Source organism: Grampus griseus (assembly GCF_964374135.1).
Source record: "Grampus griseus genome assembly, chromosome: X".
NCBI lineage: Eukaryota > Metazoa > Chordata > Mammalia > Artiodactyla > Delphinidae > Grampus > Grampus griseus.
The window spans coordinates 39,320,279-39,344,096 of NC_138999.1; the positions used below are offsets into that span (position 1 = coordinate 39,320,279).

The 23,818-nt window shown below is 37.4% G+C and overlaps 1 protein-coding gene across 3 annotated transcripts in view; it reads left to right on the forward strand.

Moving 5' to 3' along the window:
- The window catches only part of KDM6A (lysine demethylase 6A), a 209,193-nt gene that overhangs the window by 97,390 nt on the left and 87,985 nt on the right, over positions 1-23,818 (forward strand). For all 3 annotated transcript variants that reach the window (XM_082681587.1, XM_082681586.1, XM_082681585.1), the window contains exons 5-6: positions 14,115-14,173; positions 22,992-23,112. In XM_082681587.1, the coding sequence (XP_082537713.1) occupies positions 14,115-14,173; positions 22,992-23,112 (180 nt within the window). The remainder of the gene's footprint in view (positions 1-14,114; positions 14,174-22,991; positions 23,113-23,818) is intronic.

Genomic DNA, 23,818 nt, shown 5'->3' on the forward strand with positions numbered 1-23,818 from the left:
CAACAGTGTACAAGGGTTCCTTTTTCTCCACATCCTTGCCAACATTTGTTATTTGTGTTCTTTTTGATTATAGCCATTCTGACGGGTATGAGGTGATATCTCATTGTGGTTTTGATTTGCATTTCTCCAACGATTAGCATCTTTTCATGTGCCTGTTTGGCCATCTGTATGTCTTCTTTGGAAAAATGTGTATTCAGATCTTCTGCCCATTTTAAAGTCAGATTTTAAAAAAATATTTAATTTGTATGAGCTGTTTATATATATTTTGGATATTAACCTGTTATTGGTCATATCATTTGCAAATATTTTCTCCCATTTGGTGAATTGTCCTTTTAGTTTTGCCAATGGTTTCCTTTGCTGTGCAAAAGCTTTTAAGTTTAATTAGGTCTCATTTATTCATTTTTGTTTTTGTTTCCTTTGCCTTAAGAAACATATCCAAAAAAATATTGCCATGATTTATGTCAAAGAGTGTTCTGCCTGTGTTTTCTTCCAGTTTTATGGTTTTACAGTCTTACATTTAGGTTTTAAATCCATTTGAGTTTATTTTTGTATATGGTGTGAGAAAATGTCCTACTTTCATTCTTTTACATGTAGCTGTCCAGTTTTCCCAGCACCACTTATTGAAGAGATTGTCTTTTCCCTATTGTGTATTCTTGCTTCCTTTGTGTTTATTTTTGAAGTATAATTGACCTACAGCACTGTGTTAGTTCCTGTTCTGCAACATAGTGATTCGATATTTCTGTATGTTTCAAAATGATAACCAGGATAAGTCTAGTGTTTTTTTTTTTTTTTAAGTGAAATTCTGGTGTCTTCTTGCTTCCATACTTCCTGATGAGAAATCAGTTCTTAATTGAACCTCTCCTGGCTGGGTCCTGTGAATTATACTTAAAACAGATTAACAGGAGGGAAAAAACAGTTTGTTTACACATGCAATGCATATTCATTCAGTAGAACTCAGTGATGAGTAACTCAAAGGGGTGGTTAGAATTTGAGGCTATATACCAACTTAGTAGGTGATGAGAAGAGCAAGAAAGGGCACTTAAAGGAAAACAAATAACTTTTTGGAAAGATAAGTAGGCCCTCAAGAGAATAGATGGGAGATATGATGTGTTATGATAATGTCTGTTAGAGTTTCTACCGGGAGGGGTATATGACAGTTTTATTATTTTGGGAGGCTCTGCTTTTAGCATATATAAGGGATTTCAGGAACTCAGATGCCTCCAGCTCAAAATAATTCTTAGGTTAAACCAGCACATCTAGGGGTATCCTGTCCTGATCCCCTTCAACAACTATAACAAAACCTAAACTCATTCACGAGTCAGGAAGGTTTAAAAATTGCTGTTATGGTTTATGGTATAAAGTAGGAAGGTAGGAATAAAAAATTGTATGTACACTGTTAATGCTGCTATGTATTTCATTATATAAGTAGAAGACTGTAAGGAGATAAACGTTAAAATATGAAGAAGTGCTGGTGCTTCCTGATGATTTTTTTTTTTTTTTTTTTTTGCGGTATGCGGGCCTCTCACTGTTGTGGCCTCTCCCGTTGCGGAGCACAGGCTCCGGACGCACAGGCTAAGCGGCCATGGCTCACAGGCCCAGCCGCTCCGCGGTATGTGGGATCTTCCCAGACCGAGGCACAAACCCGTGTCCCCTGCATCGGCAGGCGGACTCTCAACCACTGCGCCACCAGGGAAGCCCTCTGATGATTTCTATCATGTGTACTTTACTAAACAATTTCTGTATATATTCATTTATGATTGTGAACTTTTAAATAAATAAAACTGACTTTTTTCTTCTTTTTTCCCCACTTGTATTTAAGAAAAGAAAGAAAAGGTTTGAGTTATGGTAGTATGCTTGTCTAAAAGAACCATTGATTAAATGTTGTGGAAAGATGGAGAGCAACCTTTTTCAGTATAAAATATTATTTGCCTGTTAATTGTGCATTATGTGTAATTTTGGGGGGTATATTGATTCATTAAAATATTTGTGGGTACAGTTCTTCTGATTAAAAAAACCCCTTTAAATTAGTTCATTATCTTAAAAAAACATCCTGCTTTTACAATGGCTTTGAGAGAATTGGGTTAAAATTTAATTTGGGACAGTGAAAAAATATTGAAGAGTAAATTTACATATATCTTTGTATGTGTATATAAAATATCATGGGGCTTTATAATATTACTGCTGAAAAAGATGGAGTGTTTCAGGAACTCAAAGCTTGTAGAGATTACTTTGCATGTGTTTTTGGTATGCTAATTATAAACAATTCTTGTCCTTAAAGTACATTCACCAAGAAGGTCTATTTTAGTCCTTGATTCAATACATGTTAGAAAATTGTAATGCTGCATTTCTTACCAGCTCTGAAAATTGTGCTGGCCTTCTTTCCTAATTGGGGCTGAGTAGTAAGGTTTTCTTTTTTCCATTTAGCTACCATACGGTTTTATTTTTTTGTTAATGTAGTACTGATGTGGGATTAGGGATTAATGTTGGGTAGGGGAGAGATTTTGGGGAGAGAATTGTTATAATGGAAAAACTCACGGTTTTCCCAGTTCAGATTCATGTTTTGAGTTTAAAAATACATTGAGTATTTAAATATATCAATATTGAAGTGCTTTATAACGTGAAAATATTTAGAACTTTATGGAAGGCAGAACTGTAATTAATATTTCAACAAGTTTAAAGCTTAAATTAACCTGGAAAAAAACCAAAACAAAACTTTTTTGCCCAGAAAGGCAGAGAAAGAGAGTGAGATCTTTTAAAGAATATATAGGAAAAGTTAAAAAGCAGTATATTTGAGAATAAGGATGTCAACTGAAAAAACAAAAACACAACCTGAAAGTTGAGAATTATGTTTAATTCAAGGACCTTACTGAGGACTGTAACCTGGGAAACAGCCTCTCATATAGCTCAGAGGAACTGTTCCAAAGAGGTAAGAGAAGAGCCAGGATATATAAGAGTTTTTGCTGGGGGAAAAAAAATGTGGTCAAACATAATGATTTTAGTGCTTTTCTGTGTATGGGAAGATGCAAGAGTCTGGGCTCATTGAAATTTCTTTGATATGCATCTTGACTATCAAGGGCCAGTATCCTGGTTTTTCTCCATCCTGAATTCACTTGAAGGTGCACCTTGGTGAGTGTGTGTGTGTGGTGGGGGGGAGCAGCAGCTGATGGCTTGATGGTTGGCAACATTCCTTGTTTACTGGAATGACAGGTAACATCTTTTTGTCCACAAGGGTTAGTTTCTTTAGAAGTTTTACAATTTTACAAGCAGACCACATCCTAGAAATCATTATTTAATTTCTTTTACTTTATGGACTAGACTGCATTCAGGTCTGCACAAATTGGTGGATGAACTAGTGGAACCTGCACTCATCTTCTGACCTATCCATGACTTCTGTTACACTATTTATGTCGGTCACTAACTGGCTTTTACTGTCATTGACAAGGGCTTTGTTGGCAATACAGGGATAAGTAAGATAGTTCTGCTCTCAAGTTGCCCATATTCTGGGTGAGGGAGGCACAAACAAGCATAAGCTTTTGGAAGTGATATATTAGAGGTGTTCAGGAGTGAGGCAGAAGTACGTCTCCTTGTGTAAGGGGTATGGGAAAGTCTGAGTGGGAATTAGAGAAACTCCACAGAACAGTTGAGACTGGAGGGAAGGATTAATGGGAGTTTTCCAGGTAGGAGACGTGGAAAGGCTTTTAAAGAAGAGAACTGAGTCAGCCAGCACATGAAAGAAAGTACAGTAGGTGTTCAGGGAACTCTCCCAAGTTCTTGGTCTAGAGCAGAGGTCCAAATACTTTTTCGAAAGGGTGAAAAAGTAAATATTTTAGGCCTTGGGGGCCAGGAGGCAAAATTATCTATTATGTAGGTACTTAGCTAATCATTTACAGTGTAACCATCATAAAATATAAGAATAATTTTTTAGCTCCTGGGACTTGAAGAAAAAATTTTGACTGGCCATAGTTTGTGGACCCCTGTTTTAGACCCTGGGGTAATTGTTAGAGGCCTCAAAGTGGGGAAAAGGAAGGCAAGGGCCAGATAGATGGTAAAGTGGGTTTGCAACAGTTAGCACAGATCTGGAGTCTGAGATTTGTCTTAATATTTGTTCAATATCTAGTCAAATTCTGTAGTGCTGGAAATCAGAGCCATAAAATTAAATAAATAAAACACAATGGCTTCCAGGGATTGATTGGAATTGTATTAACTTTGTACAGTTTAAAAAAGAAAAACTGTCATTGTCTTTCATTCAATAAAGTTTTATGGTATTTCCATATAAAGTTCTTATGCATATTATAAAATAATGTATTTTAGATCTTCTAGTTTTATTGCTGTTATAAATGTCATTTTAATTTCATTTTTATCTCTTTGCTGGAATATAGAACTACAGTTGGTTTTTATGTGCTTTAAATTTACTGAGAACTTCACTAACTTTTACTAACTTGGCTAATTTGACTATGTTACTTTGGATTTTCTATGTAGACTATCCTACCTTTGTAATTAATGGTAACTTTGTTTCTTAATTTTTGTGATCTTTGCTCCTGCTACTGCAATAACTAGGATGACAGCACAGTATGGATTGAAAGAGGTGGTATAGTACATTTGTCTTGTTTATTTCCCTTCTTAAAGGGAACGTTTTAAATGTTTTACCATTAAACATGATTACTTTAAGTTCTTTTTTTGTAAATAGCAAACTAAGAATAGAAAGGAACTTCCTTACTCTAATGACAACCAACTTTAAAAATTTTCAGTTTAAAAGTCAGCATTTTTCTTTTGTATGCAAATACTTTTCCTGCATCCATTGAGGTAATTTTATATTTTTTTCTCCTTAAATCAATCTTGTATTTCTGAAGTAAGTTCAAATTGACAATAAGTTTTTATCGTTGTTAGTTATTTCTGGATTGGGGTTGCTAATATGTAGCATCTTTGCATCCTTGTTCATAATTCAAATTGGTCTATATTTTTTCTTTCTTGAGTTTTCTTTATCTGATGCCTTGGAGTTGGTTCTACATTCCAAGGAGCTGGTCAGAGGAAGAGGAAGCAGAGGGCAACAACCCTTTTCTTTAAGGCAGGGGTCTCCAACCCCCGGGCCACGTGGTCCCAGTCCGGTTGTAGCCTGTTAGGAACTGGGCCGCACAGCAGGAGGTGAGCGGTGGGCAAGTGAGCGAAGTTTCATCTATATTTACCGCCACTCCTCATCACTCCCATTATTGCCTGAGCTCCGCCTCCTCTCAGGTCAGCGGCAGCATTAGATTCTCATAGGAGCCCGAACTCTACAGTAAACTGCACATGCAAGGGATCTAGATTGCGCGCTCCTTATGAGAATCTAATGCCTGATGATCTGAGGTGGAGCTGAGGCAGTGATGCTAGCGCTGGGGAGCGGCAGCAAATACAGATTATCATTAGCAGAGAGGTTTGACTGCATAGAGACCATAATAAATCAATTGCTTGCAGACTCATATCAAAGCCCTATCAGTGAGTGACAAGTGACAACAAGCTCAGGGCTCCCACTGATTCTGCATTATGGTGAGTTGTATAATTATTTTATTATATATTACAGTGCAATAGTAATAGAAATGAAGTGCACAATAAATGTAATGCTCTTGAATCATCCTGAAACCATCCACCCCGGCCCCCCAGTCTGTGGAAAAATTGTCTTCCACGAAACTGGTTCCTGGTGCCAAAAAGGTTGGGGATTGCGGCTTTAAGGGAATCATGAGATTATACACATCTCACTGGCGAGAACTTAGTAATTTGAGAACTCTTAGCTGCAACAGAGGCTGAGAAATGTCTTTATTTCGTCTTATCATGTTAATAGTTAGGATAGAAAACAGTAAGAGAAGATACACGTTGCAAAATAGACTGTACTACTAACAGAAATTAATTCATGTTATTGGTAAATAAGGGAATTACGTTGTATGATGTGGAAGTCTTACTGTTTCACTTAAGCTTTTTTCTGGATAATGGGGAGTATAATTATAAACTTAAGTAGGAAAGGGAAAAGTTCTCTCAGCTTGACTGCAGCACTGGTAGCAGGAGTTCTGTAGTCTAGATTTTAAGAAAATTAAGCACGAGTACCTTCATCCAGAGCTCTTCCTCAGAAAAGCAGGTTCCCAGTTTTGTACAGCTCTCAGCTATTTTCATTGTCTCAGCACCTTCCAGCTCTGCTCTAATTAAAGGATTGCCAGAATTGCAACTTCATTGTTTTGTTCATTTTTGATATCGACCATGGCAACCTATCATCATGCTGAGCTTCTTGCTTGAGTGGTTCAGGCTGTCTCCAGGTACTAGTTACTACTTTTGAAATCCTCTGGTTATAATGTTGCATAGGTCTTGAGCAGTCTTGTCCACAACTCTCTTTTATTTCTAAATCCTCTTGTTTTTAATGTGTAATTTTTTTTTTTACAGCATGTGAGACTTCCAAGAATTTTATCTGTCATACTGTATCCATTGAGCAATTACCATGTGCTAGATAGTTTTCTTGTTGGTGGTAGATACATTACCTCCTTTACTTCTCACAAAAATCCCAAGTGCCAGGTCATGTATAATCTTAATTCCTCAAAGCAGCCCTATGAAATTGAGACTCAGTTAACTTGTTTTGTGAGTCGATAGTAAGTGACAAGCCAAGTCTGATGGCCTCTGTAGCCTGATTTCATGATCTCTATGCAATACTATGCATAGATTTTGGAAGCAGAACTACTACTTCTTCTTTTTGTTTAAAAATTTTTATTGGAGTATAGTTGATATACAATGTTGTATTAGTTTCATGGAAGCAGAACTTCTGCTCTAATGCTATAACTTTGGATCTGATTGATGTAATGAGCTTTGACAACCTCTTTTGCTATATTATTGTAACTAGGAGAAACTCTTATAAGTGTTCAAAAGGTAGTTTGGATTGTATTAAGGGAGTGATTCTGTATAAATTGAATCAGCACAGTGTTAAATTCTTTGATAAAAATGTGTAATAGGTTATTTAAGGCTGTAAGAGATTGATTTATTAGCAGTAAAACTTTCCTCAGTAACTTATATATGCTAGTTACTTTGCCATAGGGATCAAAAGATGACTTGAGCTCTATCTACCTTTTTACAAGCTCATATTCTAGTAGAGGAGATGAAGGGCATATCTGTAATAGACATGAATATTCATTTGGAAACTTGCTTCAGAAAAACCTAACTCTGCACTTGGGAATGTGTCAGGTAATACTTGTGGAAAGAAGAGATGAATGATGTGTTAAAGGATAGATAGGAATTTTATTTATTTATTTGGCTGGTTGGTTGCGCCGGGTCTTAGTTGCGGCAGGTGGGTTCCTTAGTTGCGCCATGCATGTAGGATCTAGTTCCCTGACCAGGGATCAAACCTGGGCCCTCTGCATTGGGAGCATGGAGTCTTAACCACTGCACCACAAGGGAAGTCCCAAGGATGGATGGGAATTTGCTAGATTGAGAAATGAGTTGAAGGAAAGATGGCATTGGCTTTTTCAGCAGAGGAAGCAAACATGTTTAAAATCGTGGAAATGTATAAGAGCATATTTTATTCATAGGCCTGCATGTCATTTGTCCTGACTGGAGTGGTGGCTGTGGGATTGGGAAAGTTGAGCAAGAGTCATATAACCAAGACCCTTATAGTCAGGCTAGGTTGTAGGTAATCTTCAGAGGAGTTTAAAATAGAGAAAGTGTCATGGTTGAGTTTTTCACAAGTTCACTGGTAATGGTGTGGAAGGTATTTTGAAAGGGGGGACATGGAAGGGGAGGCGAAGGTTTGGGAGCTGAGTTAGGAAGCTATTGAAACAGGTCAGGTAGACAAAGGCAAGGTCCTAAATTACCTAGAGAAAGGCAGTAGGAATGGAGAAGGGGATAGATTCAGAGGCTTTTTGATTGTAAAATGAGCTTTGTGAATAGAATGAATTTGGCTTATTGGTGGGGAAGAGTTGAGACAAGAAAAGTAGGATTACTTTTTGGATTGGTTAACTGGTGAGATTGCTACCACTATGTAAAATCTTCAGTACCATTAGAGCATCAGACTCTCCTCTGCAGTGTAAGATAATGGGATTTCAGGTATTTGTAGTATATTCAACAGGTGGAGAGTACCCAGAAGGCATTTGGAAATTCATTCCTGGAGTTCTGGAATGCCTTCATACTATTATATTTTTCTAATAGTCTGGCTTGATTTTATTTCTTAATGATATCTCTGCATAAAAAATTGTCTTCAGAGGTGATTACTGGAGTGTGGGATGTTTGGAGGTGCTACAATCAGATTGCTATTCTACCCAAATATTGGCAGTAGTATAACAATATCTTGATAATCTCATCATTTAGTCAGTTTTGTCTAATAAAATTTTTTTAAAAGCTTGAATATTTTACTAATATTCTCTTTGGGAAACAGCTACCCTCTTACTGCTGCATGCTTGTAGGATACTGGGTCTAAAACTTTCCTTAAAAAACCCAAACCATGCTAGATAGGAAATTGCCGTGTCCTCAAAGGGGGGGCGGGGCGGGGCAGTGTTCTGATCTTAAACTTACTGGCACTCTACTGCTGTCTTTAAAGCTGGTTTTCTTTCAAAATCATGATATGTCCATGATGGCCGTTCTAGACCCTGCCCAGTCTGATTTTCATACAGGGTTGCTGCTTGTCACTGTTGGGAGGAAATGCCTTTTCCCTCTTGTAGTGTGGGTGCAGTGGTTGGGAGCCTGCAAATTAACTGACAATAGACAGATTAACAGGAGAAAAGACAAAGTTTGTTTACACATGCATGCTGGAGTTGCCCTGTAATGAGTAAGTCCCTCAATAGCCAGAGATAAAGGTTTATATATAAACCTAACAAAACAGTCTCAGGGTTTTGGGCTTCACTGAGAAAGTAGGGAAGGTTCTATTGGAGTTTTTGATGCTGATGGGCAGCTGAATTCACATTTCTCAATGCTAAGGGTCAGTATTTTCCCTGTTGGGGATCAGTGAAAACACCTTCATGGGACTCTCTGGCATTAGTGAACTGCTAACTTAATGAACCACACCCTGCCTTCAGTATAAATTGATTGTAATCTTATTAAGTTATAATTTCTTAATTTGGGATTATGATGGGTACTGTGATACAGTCTAGGTCAGAGGTTGGCAAATTTCTTTTGTAAAGGGCCACATAGTAACTGTTTTAGATTTTGTAAGCTGGATAGTCTCTGTGTTGCAACTGTTCAGCTCTTCTGTTGGAACTGGAAGCAGCTATATAGACAATAAGTAAATGAGTGGGGGTATAGCTATGTTTCAGTACAACTTTATAAAAATAGGTGGCTGGCTGGATTTGGCCCATGTGCCATAGTTTGCTGACACCTAATATAGATACTCTAACCTCTAAGGATTTGGACTGAAGCAGGAGTATGTTTTATAAATAATACATTTCCCAGAAAGTTACTCCCCTAACTTCTCACAGTGGATTGAAGAGTGACTATATCACATTTAAACTCATTTTCATATCAGTGCCTTTGCTTGGGTCATCCTTCTGCATACATCTGTGTTTCTCAATGGGGATGCTGTTGGCATTTTTGGTGAGATTGTACATTGGGAGGGAACACATCTTTGTCAGGGCACATAGCCATTCACACCCCTAGGTCATTATTTCCAAAAATGTGTGGATTACAGCCCCCGGCTGAGATGGCTTATTTTTCCTTCTCCTTTCCCAGCAATACCCAAGTTCTACCTCTTTTCCTAGTCCTTATTATACTTCATTAACTCTTAAATGGCTGCAGCTAGGAATATATTATTATGCACTTAATTTCATAATCATTTGTCCTTAGATTGTAAGTTCATTGAGGATAGGAATTTTTGTCTTTTTTGCTTACTACTTTCTTCCCAGTGCTAATAACTCTGTTATGAATCATAGTAGGTGCTCAGTAAGTGTTTAAATTACATCGTTTACTGTTATGGAAAAATGAGACTTACCTCCTTGGTGAGATTTATAAGCTCCTGATTAATAGAGACCATCCCTCATACTAATTCTGTGTCACCCAGGAAACTGAACTTAATACTGAACTTAAATACTGGGTGGTTCAATTTACTAAACCTGTGGGCATCTGCTATGTGGAAGGCACTGTGTATGCTAGGTAATATACACAGATGATTAGCACTCCTGCTTTCGTTGCATTTTTGTCTGATGGGATGGAATTTAGTCAATACACAAATAGCAAAAATATATTATCAATAGTTAAGAGTGAGCTCTGGAGGCAGACCTAGATTCAGTTCCTATGTCTGCAACTGTCTCTTTGAGCAAGTTGCTTAATATCTCTTCATTCTTTAAATTTCTGCCACCTCAAAGGGTTGTTAGTACCTTTTAAAAGAAATGATGTTAGCATTTTGCATAAAATTAAGTTCTTACTATTATACCATAATGTCACATGCTAGAGACATTATGCTAAGGCCAAATTTAGAGGTTGGAAAGATTACCTCTGGTTTGAGGTGGGAGAAGTGGCAAAGCTTCATAGGAAAGATGACATTTAAATGCATCTAGATGGATTGATAAAATTTATACAGTGGCAGGGATGGGGATAAGATTTCCTAGAGGGGAAAGGATGAGCTATGAACAAAAGAAGCTGAGAGAATGCAGGATGTGTACCGAAAGCAGAAATGTCCCTCAGTAAACTCATATTTCCACCACACCTTACACTGCCTTCTCTGGGCAATTACCTAATTTGGTGAAAGATGCTGTCTATTGTTATTCAACCATGCTCTCCTCCCCTCCATCTCCCCCACCTAGGGAGACAGTTGTGTTTCAAATCTAAACTTTTCTTGGGTAGAACATTTCATAACTCTGAATTTAACTACTCTTGTGTTCTGAACATCATCCATCCCACCCCCCAACACACACACGCACACACGCGCGCGCGCGCACACACACACACACACACACAGAGTAGTGTGCGGGGAAGTACATTTTAATCAGTTTGGCTTGTTCAACCCTTGAGTATTGTCCTCAATACCTAGTAAAAGTTCAGTCTATTTCAGGGATACAGTGGGGTCGTAAATGAATGATCCTGATTGAAGCCAGTTTCAACTAAATTTTAAAAATTTGAATATGAACTTTTGAAATGGATGTTGTCTGAGATCTTTGTGAATCCCCGTATTTGTGAATACCCTTGTAGCATGTAATTTTCTCATTCAGAAAATTGAGGTATTGAGGATTTAATGAAATTAAATTTCCATGTTTATTACATTTTAAGATCTACTTAAGAAACCTTTTTTCAGTGTTTCCAGAAGTGTGGTTAGAATTCAAAGGAAATGCACAATATAACCCTAAAACAAGTTTTAGTATTAAAAATAATAATTGCATACCAAAAAGTCACCCAGCTATTTATTACACTTTGGTCTTTAAACATCACGGATTCTTTTTCTCCAGTCATTGAATGACAGCAGTTGTGGGATAAGTACTGTAGTTCCCTCACACCTAGCGCAAAATGACTCTGAGGAATGTTCTTCACTGTCTCCTAGAAATTCCCAGCAGTATTAAGTCCCAGTTGCCCACAGCTGCATAGTCAGCCATACTGCACCCTTTATTGGCTTCCTTCCCTTCCCTGCCTCACTTCTCTACTCCCTTAGTGGTGTTTCCTAGGGTAACTTCCCAAATAAACCACGTATACTAAAACCTTTTGACTCAGGGTGTACTTCTGGGGAAATACAACCTAAAATAATACAGTAAGAAACATTTTAGTAAGAGTTTGAAATTTTTTAAGTTTTAGAACATAAGTTTGGAGAACACATAGTGGGTACTCAACTGTTTGCCCTTTTTGAAAAAAGGGAGTAGGTAGCTAGTTTCCCATATGGGGGCCAGAGGTCAGATTGAGTCTGGATAGGCATCTCTGTTTTGTACTGCAAAAGGAATCACTGATGTTTATAGCCCAAAATGTAAATGGCTAGGTGTCATTTTAGCATGTGGTTTTTTGTTTTTTGTTTTTTTTTTTTTTTTTTTTTTTTGCTGTACGCGGGCCTCTCACTGTTGTGGCCTCTCCTGTTGCAGAGCACAGGCTCTGGACACGCAGGCTCAGCGGCCATGGCTCACGGGCCCAGCTGCTCCGCGGCATGTGGGATCTTCCCGGATCGGGGCACGAACCCGTGTCCCCTGCATTGGCAGGTGGACTCTCAACCACTGCGCCACCAGGGAAGCCTGCATGTGGGTTTTTTTAAATACTAAAATTTGTTCTACGTTTATATTGTGCATTTACTTTGAATTCTAACTACCTTCCTGGCAACACTGAACATAAAATTAAATCCAGTTCAAGAAACAGAAGGAACTAGAGGAAGAATACAGAGATACAAGCAAGAGAGAATAGGATAGCATAGACATTTTCTTATTCCTGAAAAATAGGTTTTTCTCTTAGATTACCCATAGAATTCTGCTGACAGACTTTTCTAAATTGAAGTATAGTTTATTATTCATTCATTCATTCATTTATTTATTTATGGCTGAGTTGGGTGTTTGTTGCTGTGTGTGGGCTTTCTCTAGTTGCAGCGAGCAGGGGCTACTCTTCGTTTCGGTGTGCGAGCTTCTCATTGCAGTGGCTTCTCTTGTTGTGGAGCACGGGCTCTAGGCGCACGGGCTTCAGTAGTTGTGGCTCATGGGCTCTAGAGCGCAGGCTGAGTAATTGTGGTGCACGGGCTTAGTTGCTCCGCGGCATGTGGGATCTTCCCAGACCAGGGATTGAACCCGTGTCCCCTGCATTGGCAGGCGGATTCTTAACCACTGCGCCACCAGGGAAGCCCTAATTGAAGTATAGTTGAATTACAGTGTTGTGTTAATTTTTGCTGTATGGCAGAGTGACTCAGTTAATGCATGCATACACACACACACACGAACATACATACACATACTTTTTTATATTCCTTTCCATTATGGTTTATCCCATGACATTGAATATAGTTCCCTGTGCTATGCAGTAGGACCTTGTTGTCCTTCCATTCTGTATGTAATAGTTTGCACCTACTAACCCCATACTCCCAGTCCACCCCCACCCCCTGCAACCACAAGTCTGTTCTCTATGTCTGTGAGTCTGTTTCTGCTTTGTAGATAGGTTCATTTGTGTCATATTTTAGATTCCACATATAAGTGATGTTATATGGTGTTTGTCTTTCTCTTTCTGACTGACCACTTAGTATGATAATCTCTAGTTGCATCCATGTTGCTGCAAATGACATTTTTATGGCTGAGGAGTATTCCATTGTATATATGTACCACATCTTCTTTATCCTTTCATCTGTCGATGGACATTTAGGTTGTTTCCATGTCTTGACTATTGTGAATAGTGGTGCTATGAACATAGGGGTGCCTGTATTTTTTTGAATTATAGTTTTGTCTGGGTATATGCCCAGGAGTGGGATTGCTGGATCATATGGTAATTCTATTTTTAGTTTTCTGAGGAGCCTCCATACTGTTTTTCATAGTGACTGCACCAACTTAACATTCCCACCAACAGTGTAGGAGGGTTCCCTTCTCTCCACACCCTCTCCAGCATGTGTTATTCGTAGACTTTTTAATGATGGCCATTCTGACTGGCGTGAGGTGATACCTAATTGTAGTTTTGATTTGCATTTCGCTAATAATTAGTAATGTTGAGCATCTTTTCATGTGCCTATTGGCCATCTGTATGTGCTGACAGATTTTTTATTTCAGGGCAGGTTTGATTAAAAAGAAACCACAGAATCTGTCCCAGTTGATTGGATTCTGTGCCATCTGTTGACTCATCAGTTATTTTGATGTTTTAAAAATACATTGTAGGGCTTCCCTGGTGGCGCAGTGGTTGAGAGTCCGCCTGCCGATGCAGGAGACATGGGTTCATGCCCCGGTCCGGGAGGATCCCACATGCTGTGGAGCAGCTGGGCCCGTGAGCCATGGCCGCTGGGCCTGCGCATCCGGAGCCTGTGCTCCGCAACAGGAGAGGCCACAGCAGTGAGAGGCCCGCGTACTGCAAAAAAAAACACACAAAAAACAAAAAAAAAACCCAAAACATTGTAACTATATTGTAATGCAGGATAGATTTTTAGTAACATAAAACATCCTGGATACCATATTTTATAGTATTTGTAACATATGTATTAGACATAAATGCTTTTCCTAAAAGTCTCTTTTTCCCTTTCTTTCCAGAATGCTGCCTTTTTATATGGTCTTGGTTTGGTCTACTTCCATTACAATGCATTTCAGTGGTAAGTTGACATAAAACTAATAACTCCAATTGTTTTCAGTAAATGACTTATTTAGTTTGTATTTTTGTGTGTGTGCGTAATAAATACAAAATATTTTAATATCACTAAGCCTACATTTCCCAATAATCTCCTGAAATTATTAGTTTGTTCCTTCAGGGATATTGACCTACCTTAGATTATTAGAAATATATGTGTTCCTAAAAGAATCTGGTATAAGATTCTGATTAAAGACGACTTAGATTAGAAAGCTTTGGGAATTTCTCAGTCACTTGTTATGGACTGGTGGTCCCCAGGTTATTTGAACTGGGGAATGACTCTACTCTCTATTCTCAAGTTGGTAAATGGTCTGTGATGAGCAGTATTTCCTTTTCAGACTTTTAGATATATTGACTGCTCCTTCCCTTCCTCCTTCACCAAAAGACACGCACACACACGAGTGTGCTAGTACTTTTCCAATTTCTAGTAACTAGGCACTAGATTATAAACTCTCAATTTTCTCTTCTATAAAATAGGAGTAATGGTACCACCTTCAGAGTCAGACATTAAATATGATAGAAATATATATAAGATTTTATAAACGGTAAAGTATAGGTCCCTGTTACTGTGGCCTTTGCCCCCTTGTTGTCTTTCTGTTTACCAGACAAGACAGTAACATTCTCTAGTGGAAAGAACATAGTTGAAAGATTGGTATTCTGGTCTCAGCACTGCCGCTTAGTTTGATGTGTTTCCTCATTTGTGTGTGTGTGTGTGTTTTAGGTACATTACAGTTACTTGCCTTTTCTACTCTACAGAGTTTTGATGATCAAATGAGATAATGTACATTTTGCAAACTGTAAAGCCCTATGTAGACATTTTTTGAAATATATTCGACTTTGTCAGAGTGCCTTCTATTCTCCATAATTTTAAGCTGAATGGGTGCTGAGAAAGTCCAAAGGAACATTTTGACCAAAGGTTTTAACCCTGTCATATACCTGTTGGGCATCCTGGATATTTATTACAGAGCTTTTAAATATGCATTGGCAATGATTTGATGTGGTTTCTCTAAAGATGAAACTTAAGACATGAATGACTTTTCCCAGATGCCTTTTCTTTCCCGTTTGCTTTTGGTCCTGTTGGGTTTTGATCATCTATGGAAGCACTGCATTGTTAGAGAACACCTGTGTCGATAGAGTATTATAATCACTCAAATCACTCATTTTCTTTGTAAACAAAGCTATAATTGATCTTTATAAAGAAGCTTTGTAATATTTTTCTTTTAAATTATCCATCGTTGTAGAGCAAGCCTAAATTTAAGCCTCCTAACTTCATAGCCAGTGTATCATATGTAAAATCAAGAGTAGATTAGGACTGTTTTAAAATCTCTTTACTTTCTTGAAGATGCTATTCATAGAATTCACAATTCGAAACTTTTAGTACCAGAGTGGTCTTAAGAGATAACTTAGTTTTTTTCCCTTAATTTTATAGACGTAGAAAACAAGGGGTGTGTATGTGTGTGTAACTCAGTATTATATAACTGTTTAATTGGTGGCAGAAGCAAACTTATGCTCAGATTTCCCAGTCTAATTATTTTGTCTGTTGTAGTCTGTCCCCAAGTTTGAAGATTGATTGGTGGTTATTTTTTAATCAGTATTTGTAATTGTTCTCCTGGGCACATTGGTAAAATCTTTATGGACAGCCAGAAATAATTTAGATGAAACTCAAGGCAAGGAACTCTGCAGTTTAGAAATGAACATGTATACCTCACACCAGTTAATTTTCACCTACCTGTGATAACTTGTGAACTCCCTGTAGATTGAAGATACAAGCATAAGATCAGTAGTGAGGTGAAGCCATCATCAGTTGAAAATTGGATTGCATTAAAAAGTATGTGACCATGTCAAGTTAGGGGGCTTGTAGTGTGGAAAATTATATCTTTTGATTCCTTATCTACATATGATTTCTGTGTCCTTCAGTTGGCTTAAGAAATGAAACTGAAATGATATAAGAATGATGCAATGTCTGAATTAGTAAGTGCCTTCTGTTCTGTTGATCCTGTCCTGGTTACCACCATTTTCTCATGTCTTGAGTTTCAGCTCTAGCTGCTCCCTAAAATGACATACCTCACACCCTCTCTTAATCCATCATGGATGTGTGTTTCCTGTCTTGCTGGTCAAATGTTCTTTCACAAACTCTGTGCCCCAATTTTTGCTTTCACTTATCTTGCTATTTCTTGAACAGCCACAAAACTAGGAGGCATGGAGTAGGTGCTTGGTGAGAGTTTTAGAGTATAGCCTTAACGGATAGGAACTTCCTTAGGTTAAAACTATACTTGTGTTTTATTTGGTTTTACTTATAGGTGGCTATTAATTTCTGGGAACAGACCCACCTCCACCCCCAACACATACTAAGTTCTTTGGGATTTGTTGAAAAAATATTTCCAGAGAAGAGTGTGGTATGCCTTTTTTGTATTGTTAGCTCAGAATGTTCCATCTCTTGTACATTTATAATTTAAGTAGAATTTAATATTTGTAAATGGTGTCTGTTGTTACTTAATTAGATTAAGTATTCGAGAATAATGTGTGCAACCACCATGTGTGTTGGGGTTGGTGATGGCGACTTAATAAATTATTAAGAGCAATTTTATTAACTGGTTTTATTTGTTAACCTGTTTGTCTTGTTTCTTGCCATATTATGCTCCCCCGCCCCCTTTTTGGGGGGTGAGTTGATTTTATTGTTAGCCTCTGGATGAGTTCAGTTATTTGGTCAGTTTTTCCAGTTTCAATTTCAGCCTCTTAGAGGAGCCCATGTCAGAAAGTAGTAGAGCAACTGTTACATCCTCACTGGATTTATCATAATTATTTAATTTTACTATTATCATACACAGTAATCTGTGACCAAACTTAAAATAAATATAAGGAGAAAGGAAGACATAGAAGCCCATAGTAAAATGCATGCAGCAGAGAGCTAGAACCAGTATCTATAAAGCTGTTCCTTTCCATGTGCATGAGTGCATGCCCATGCCTTCACTTGTTCTTCTTCATGAGGGTGGCATATTGCTAAGGGTACCTTGAACTGAGCTTTTCCTTGCCTTTGTAGTAAGAAAACTATATCCTTGGGTGAAAGGAATGGAAATATATACAGTAATAAAGTATTATAACTTACAGCCATATTTCTAAATATACCTCCCTGAAAATCCTTATCATTCCTCTCTCTCTAGCCTATAACCTTCTGTATTCCCATTGATCAATATCAGAATGGTCTTATAGTGGCAAACCTAAGAGCTACATAATTCTGTGCCAGAGGCATAGGATTTTGGAAATTAGCTTCCCAAATCTAATTGATAAGCCCTGGTAAGGAAATGTAGTGATTATTATTATGTTGACATCAGCAAGGAGTAGGGTAATGAGATGGAGGTGAGTTTAAAAAGACAGAAATGTTAACACATTACAAGGGAACTTTCTCCAGGACTCATTTCCCTAGCGTGTACGAATTACAAGTGTTCTTAGGAGTGTAGGAATCTCTGCTCTCCTTGTAAAATCACTGCTTTGGGTGCAAACATAAACTTAATGTAGTTTGAGATAACCACCATTGATCCTGAGGCTTGTTTAGCATGGAGTCTGGCAAAAACTTAATATTTAATATATGTTTTTGAGCTATCATTTTGCAAACTAATGCTCTTAGATCAAAAGTTTTTTTCTATTAAAATAAAACTTCACGTTAACATATGTTGAGTTTATTCTGTTCGCTGCTGTTTTGAAGAAAATAGCAGATAACTAAGGCAGTTTTGGTAAAGTTATGCTTACCAGTGACACACAGATTGCCAGAGAGAATTTGGAAGGGTTTGGATTGATTAAACTTCAGGGAAATTATGAATAAAAACATAAAGTTTACAATAGGGGTGGGAAGAAAACATCCCACTGTCCACAGTGATGAAATGAAGATGGCTGGAGAGGGCAAAAGAACCAGGAGGTAATATATTAGCAAATGTCAATGTGAATAGCCTAGTGTATGATACTTCTAACTTATCCTCACATTTAAGGTCCTCTGTTTCAACCTCAGATGATCTTTCTAGACTTATTGTTCCCCTAAATATATTCTTTGTGTCAGTCACTACTGTATTAACATTTCCCTGAAAATGTCTTGAGCATTTCTTTACCTGCAAGTTGGTTTGTGCCATTTACTCTTTGGTCTGCCTTCTCCTTCCATCTCCACTTTAAACCTCTTACCTTACCTTACCTTACCTGTCTCTTTGAGTTCTTAATCAAATCTATTTGTCTCATTTAGAAGGAACCTCTAAATTTCCAAAAATATATATATGTGTGTATAGAAGTGTGTATATCTGTTGTGTATATATGTTATTACTGATTTAGAGCTAGAATATGCTCCATTTTATTAGTATGAAAATTTATGGAATTAGTTCCTTTATCTCTTCAGATATCCCTGAGGGAACTCTCTGGACTCAGCATTATTAGCTTCAGAGAACTTAAAGTTTTATTATGTCTCTTTTCAAATGTACTAAAACTGTGCTAGGATGTTTAGTTAATATCATTATTTTTCTATAGTTTGGTAAAGTTCTAAAGGAGGCTTTTAAAAAAATGGCTCTAGAAATCTTATTAAAAATGACCATTGTTTTAAAATATATTCAGCATGTGTGTGTTTTTTGCAGGTAGTGCTATTGAAGTTATCATTTCCTTTTAAAACTTGTTAACAATGGCAAACATTAATTGCAAAAAATTTTAAACTGAAAATTGATAGAAATAATTTTGGTGATATAAAAACATTCTTTAGATTTTAAGAAAATGCATGGATACTCAAGCATAGCAATATGCACTTGTTTAAAATTTCAGTAGAGACTGTGCTTTAATATTTGAAAACTATAAACCTTTCCAGGTATTGTATCATTAAAAGTATTTTGTCATTTTAGGTAGCCATTTTTCATGTTCTAAAATTGTCTGTCAGTCAGAATACTGACGTCAGCAGAATTTGTATGTGTTGGTGGTTTAGTCTAACTTCTGCTACACAGATCATGTTCTGGCTACATGTGGTTTGGTGAGATATGAATGCATTAAAATGATGACCAAAATTAGAATGTAGTCTGAGTGGTACCTGTCTTCTCCACACACTATCCCCCTCCTAACACATAAACACATTCTTTTTTCCTTCCCAACCCCAAGGGGTAGATGCAACACATAGGAGAAAAAGATGGTAAGAGTTTAGAAAAGCAAGTGAAAATGAACTTGCATCTATTTTGTTAGCTGAGGAGAACTGATCAGTAAAGAGACTCCGGAGCATCCCTTCCCACCCCCTCAACAAGAAGTCCAGTCAGTTAATTATAAAGAGTGATGACATCAGTAAACATATATTAAACATTTTCCTATAATGTCTAGAGTATTTAAAAAATAAGAGGAATGTAAACCTCAAGGAATAGACTACTTGGAAAAACTAGAGACAGCACACTGACAGGTAAAGAGTAAAATGATTTGATTATAGAGTGGACCTAACTGCTGGTTAACATTAAGCAAAAAATAGTTGATGTTGAGTTTGGGTGGTGAGTCTTAAAGGTAATAGTGGATTTAGAGTGAAGCAGAAGAATGAAAATATTCCAGGTCAGGAGACCATCCTGAGGAGAAGCCGTGAAGCCAAGAGGGCCAGTATTTGCATGAAGAAATTCCTAAGATATGCCAGCTCACAGCGGAGGAGGAGCAATGTTAGGGCATGGCTGGCAATGGGTATAACTGCTCACAAACCTTAAATGCTACATGGCGATTTGACTTGAAAGAGTATCATGGTTAGTAGGCAATCACAGGAGCCACATATTTTAGGAAGCATAGGCAAGCCAGAGGAAAGGAGAGCAAGGGAAGTCTTTAAGGAGACTATTTCAGTTATCTGATAATGAGATATTGAAGATTGAGTCTGCAAGTATTGAATTTGAGGGAAACTTTGAAACAACCTGGAGAACTTGATGAATAGATATATATTGTCCTCCCTTGTCATGGGCACTTTTAGTAGTCCTTAAAGAGCAGGCACAGTGTAGCCCAGACTAGTGTATGTAATATGTATTTTTGCTGGTAGGTTAATAATTTTTTAAAAGAAATTTCCAGTGTGTTAACACGTGTAGAGAACTTTGTAAAATAACCTGTGTTTTTTGTACTTGTGTGACATTGTGAACTAAGTGGATAAGAACTAAAGGCACAGAAACTGAGACAATAGGAAATATTTCTCCTGTGGGGTTGTTATTGATGATCTGTTTTCCTTCTTCCCATTCGCATACATCCTTCCTTAGACTGTTTTTCTTCCTATCTTCTTTTTCTCCTTTATTCCATCTTTCCTTTGCTATCTTCCACCACTTCCATTCTTTTTCTTTCATGTATTTGACTCAGGCCTGCCTGTCCGGCCCCCCCCCCCCCCGCCCCTGTTAGTTTTGTTTGTTTAAATTTTTATTGGAGTATAGTTGATTTACAAGGTTGAGTTAATTTCAGGTATACAGCAAACTAAATCAGTTATACATATACCTATATCCACTCTTCCTTGCCTGGGTTAATTGGCATGTGTGGACATTGCTTAGTTCTGACCCATTCCATAGGAGTTCTCTGACCCATTTCGTAAGGTAAGGTTAATTAGGACTTTATGAAACATTATCCTCAATTTTTATTATTATAAAATGTAACATACTTAAAGAAAATTAAACAAACATAAGTATACATCTTTACATGTTATTTATAAAATAAACATTCATAACTATCACTTGGGTCGAGAAATAAAAAATTGCTATCATCCCAGAAGCTTCCAAAAGCCCCTGCATACCGTTTCCCAGTCACATCTTATCTTTTAATTGACATCATTTATTGCTGCAGTTGTTCTCTTCCTAACCTTTTTTATGCCCCTCCCCCAACATGTGTGTGTTGTATTCCCCCCGCCCCCCCACACATTCACACACACCTGTGCACACAATCTGTTCTGTTAGAAGGTGGCGCTCTAGACATGACCAAGAGAATATAGAGGCTGAAGCTGCACCTCCTCTTATTAGAAAGGTTTGAGAAAAGTACCGAGAACTTCTTAGCAGTATGCCGATGAGTATCTTCAAGTCTGATTGAGAGAAGTAGGAAGTCACCTTTGAATGAGAAAGGTAATTTACACGAATTCTTTCTTATCAGGCCTTTGACTCCCCTCTGCTGTCTATACACACACTAAATAATAAAACACATACACAGCCCCACCCATTTGAAATGCCATCTTAACACATAGATGCCGAGTTCCTCTTCAGGAAAAAAGTATTTAGCCAGATGTAAAGGTATCTGATGCTCCTTACAGTAAATATTACTTTTTAGAACCCTTAATTTTATAATAAATATATAATCACACAGGTTTTTTTGGGGGGAAATAGATAATATACAAGTCAAAACAAAGTTACTTAAAGACATAGGGCATGTTGTTTTGCTCTATTTTGTGGTATATATTTTGAACTTTTATAAAAAAGATTGACTTTTGTTTTGGAATTGTCTTAAGATTCTAAGTAACCTCCTTTAAGGTTAAATAGAAGTAGAGAATAGTTGATAAAAAGCTTTGCAAAGAATATATTAGCTGTACTTGGGATAAGCCTTAAATCATGTAGAGAGATTTAAAATGATGCCTAAAATACTGTTATACCTGATACTATAGTTTTCAAAATTCAAAGTAGATGTTTTTCTTTGTCATAATTTTAATTCATTTTTGAGTACATAGTACATTCATGTGATCAGATTAAGTGATATAAAAATGTATTCAGTGAAAAGTGTACCTTCCTCATCCTTGTATATGTTCTACTGGTAATTAAGACTTTTTATGAAAGATAAAATGTGAATTTGGGGCAAAGATGGACTGATAGACATAAAGTGACATACAGTAGAACAGAGAGCCCAGACCAAGACGTTTGATATGGACATTTGATTTAGGACAGTGTGGCACTGTAGAGCTGTGGTAAGGAGGGTCTTTTCTACAGGTGATGTAGGGGGTACTGGATATCTGTATTGAAAAAAATGAAAACTGACCCCTACCTCACATCATATAAAAAATAAGGGTGCAGATGGATTGTAAACCTAAATATGAAAGATAGAAATATAAAGTTTTAAAAAAAGACTTCATTTTATGGAGTAGACTAGAGACAGGATTAATCTCTCCTCCCTTAAAAACAAAACTATCTGCCCCACCCCTCTCTCCCCTAGGAAATTCCAGAAACAGTGAAATCAGTTATTTACACTGACAATTAAGCCATAAAATATTACTTGAAGGGACTTCTCTGGTGGCGCAATGGTTAAGAATCCACCTGCCGATGCAGGGGACGTGGGTTCGATCCCTGGTCCGTGAAGATCCCACATGCCGCGGAGCCACTAAGCCTGTGCGCCACAACTACTGGGCCTGTGCTCTAGAGCCCGTGAGCCACAACTACTGAGCCCATGTGCCACAACTACTGGAGCCTGTGCTCTGCAACAAGAGAAGCCACCACAATGAGAAGCCCGTGCACTGCAACGAAGAGTAGCTCCCACTGGCTGCACCTAGAGAAAGCCCGTGTGCAGCAACAAAGACCCAATGCAACCAGAAAAAAAAAATTTGAATAATTGAGAGTAAATTCAACTGATCTTCCTTTTCTCCTTTTATATTACACACATTCAAGTACATAAAAGACCCAGGCCACCCCTTCCTAGTCTTTTTTTTGTTAAAGCTATTCATTCACATCTTTTTTTATAAAACTGGCATTTCCTATAAAACAGAATTGCATAAAAGAGAAGTTTTACTGTTCTACCAAGCAAAAATTCATGTAAGTGTTAAAAAGTAAAGATATCTTATGTCTATGTTCTTTCAGGGCAATTAAAGCATTTCAGGAGGTGCTTTATGTTGATCCCAGCTTTTGTCGAGCCAAGGAAATTCATTTACGGCTTGGTCTTATGTTCAAAGTGAACACAGACTATGAGTCTAGTTTAAAGGTAGGTTGTTGGGTTTTTTCTGAGATACAATGTTTCATTTTTGTGGGGTCTTTGGGGGGGTTGTTAAATATTAGAACATTGAGAAATGTTGGAATTTATATGGTACTTCAAAAGAAAATTTGAAAATTTAGATGAAAGAACTGTTTATCAGCTATGAACTGGAAGATACATAAGTTTGGGTTTCTAATTATATCATTAAACTTTTTTTTTTTTGAGTTTTAATTGTGGTGTGTTATCAGGAAAGGGTGAAGGTTTCAGTCTCAATTTGGACATCTGAATCACTCTGCCATTAGTGATTGGCAACCATAGAGGTCAGAAGCAGCTGCTTAATGATTGTGTATCTGTGACCCCATCATTGACTGTTTACTTGTATGGGTCTCACTAGAAATCTCTCCACCTCTACCAGCAAAGCACGTCTCATATCTTAAATATAAAAACGTGTGTTCTTTGCTAGTCATTTGAACTGCTGGTTTGTGAGTATAAACATTGTTGGGCAAAATAACATTGTTGGTTAAATATTTTACTTTCTATAGAATTTAACATTTCTCAAGTTTTTCATTTAGTTTCTTGTGCTGTCTATGCCATCACTTTAGGTCTTACTGGGCTTTTCACGAAGATAGTGCTTCCCTGCTCGACAAAAGTATTGCTTTTTAAAAGGATTAGAAGTTCTAGGAAAAGCTTAAATTTTTGTGAATATATGACTATT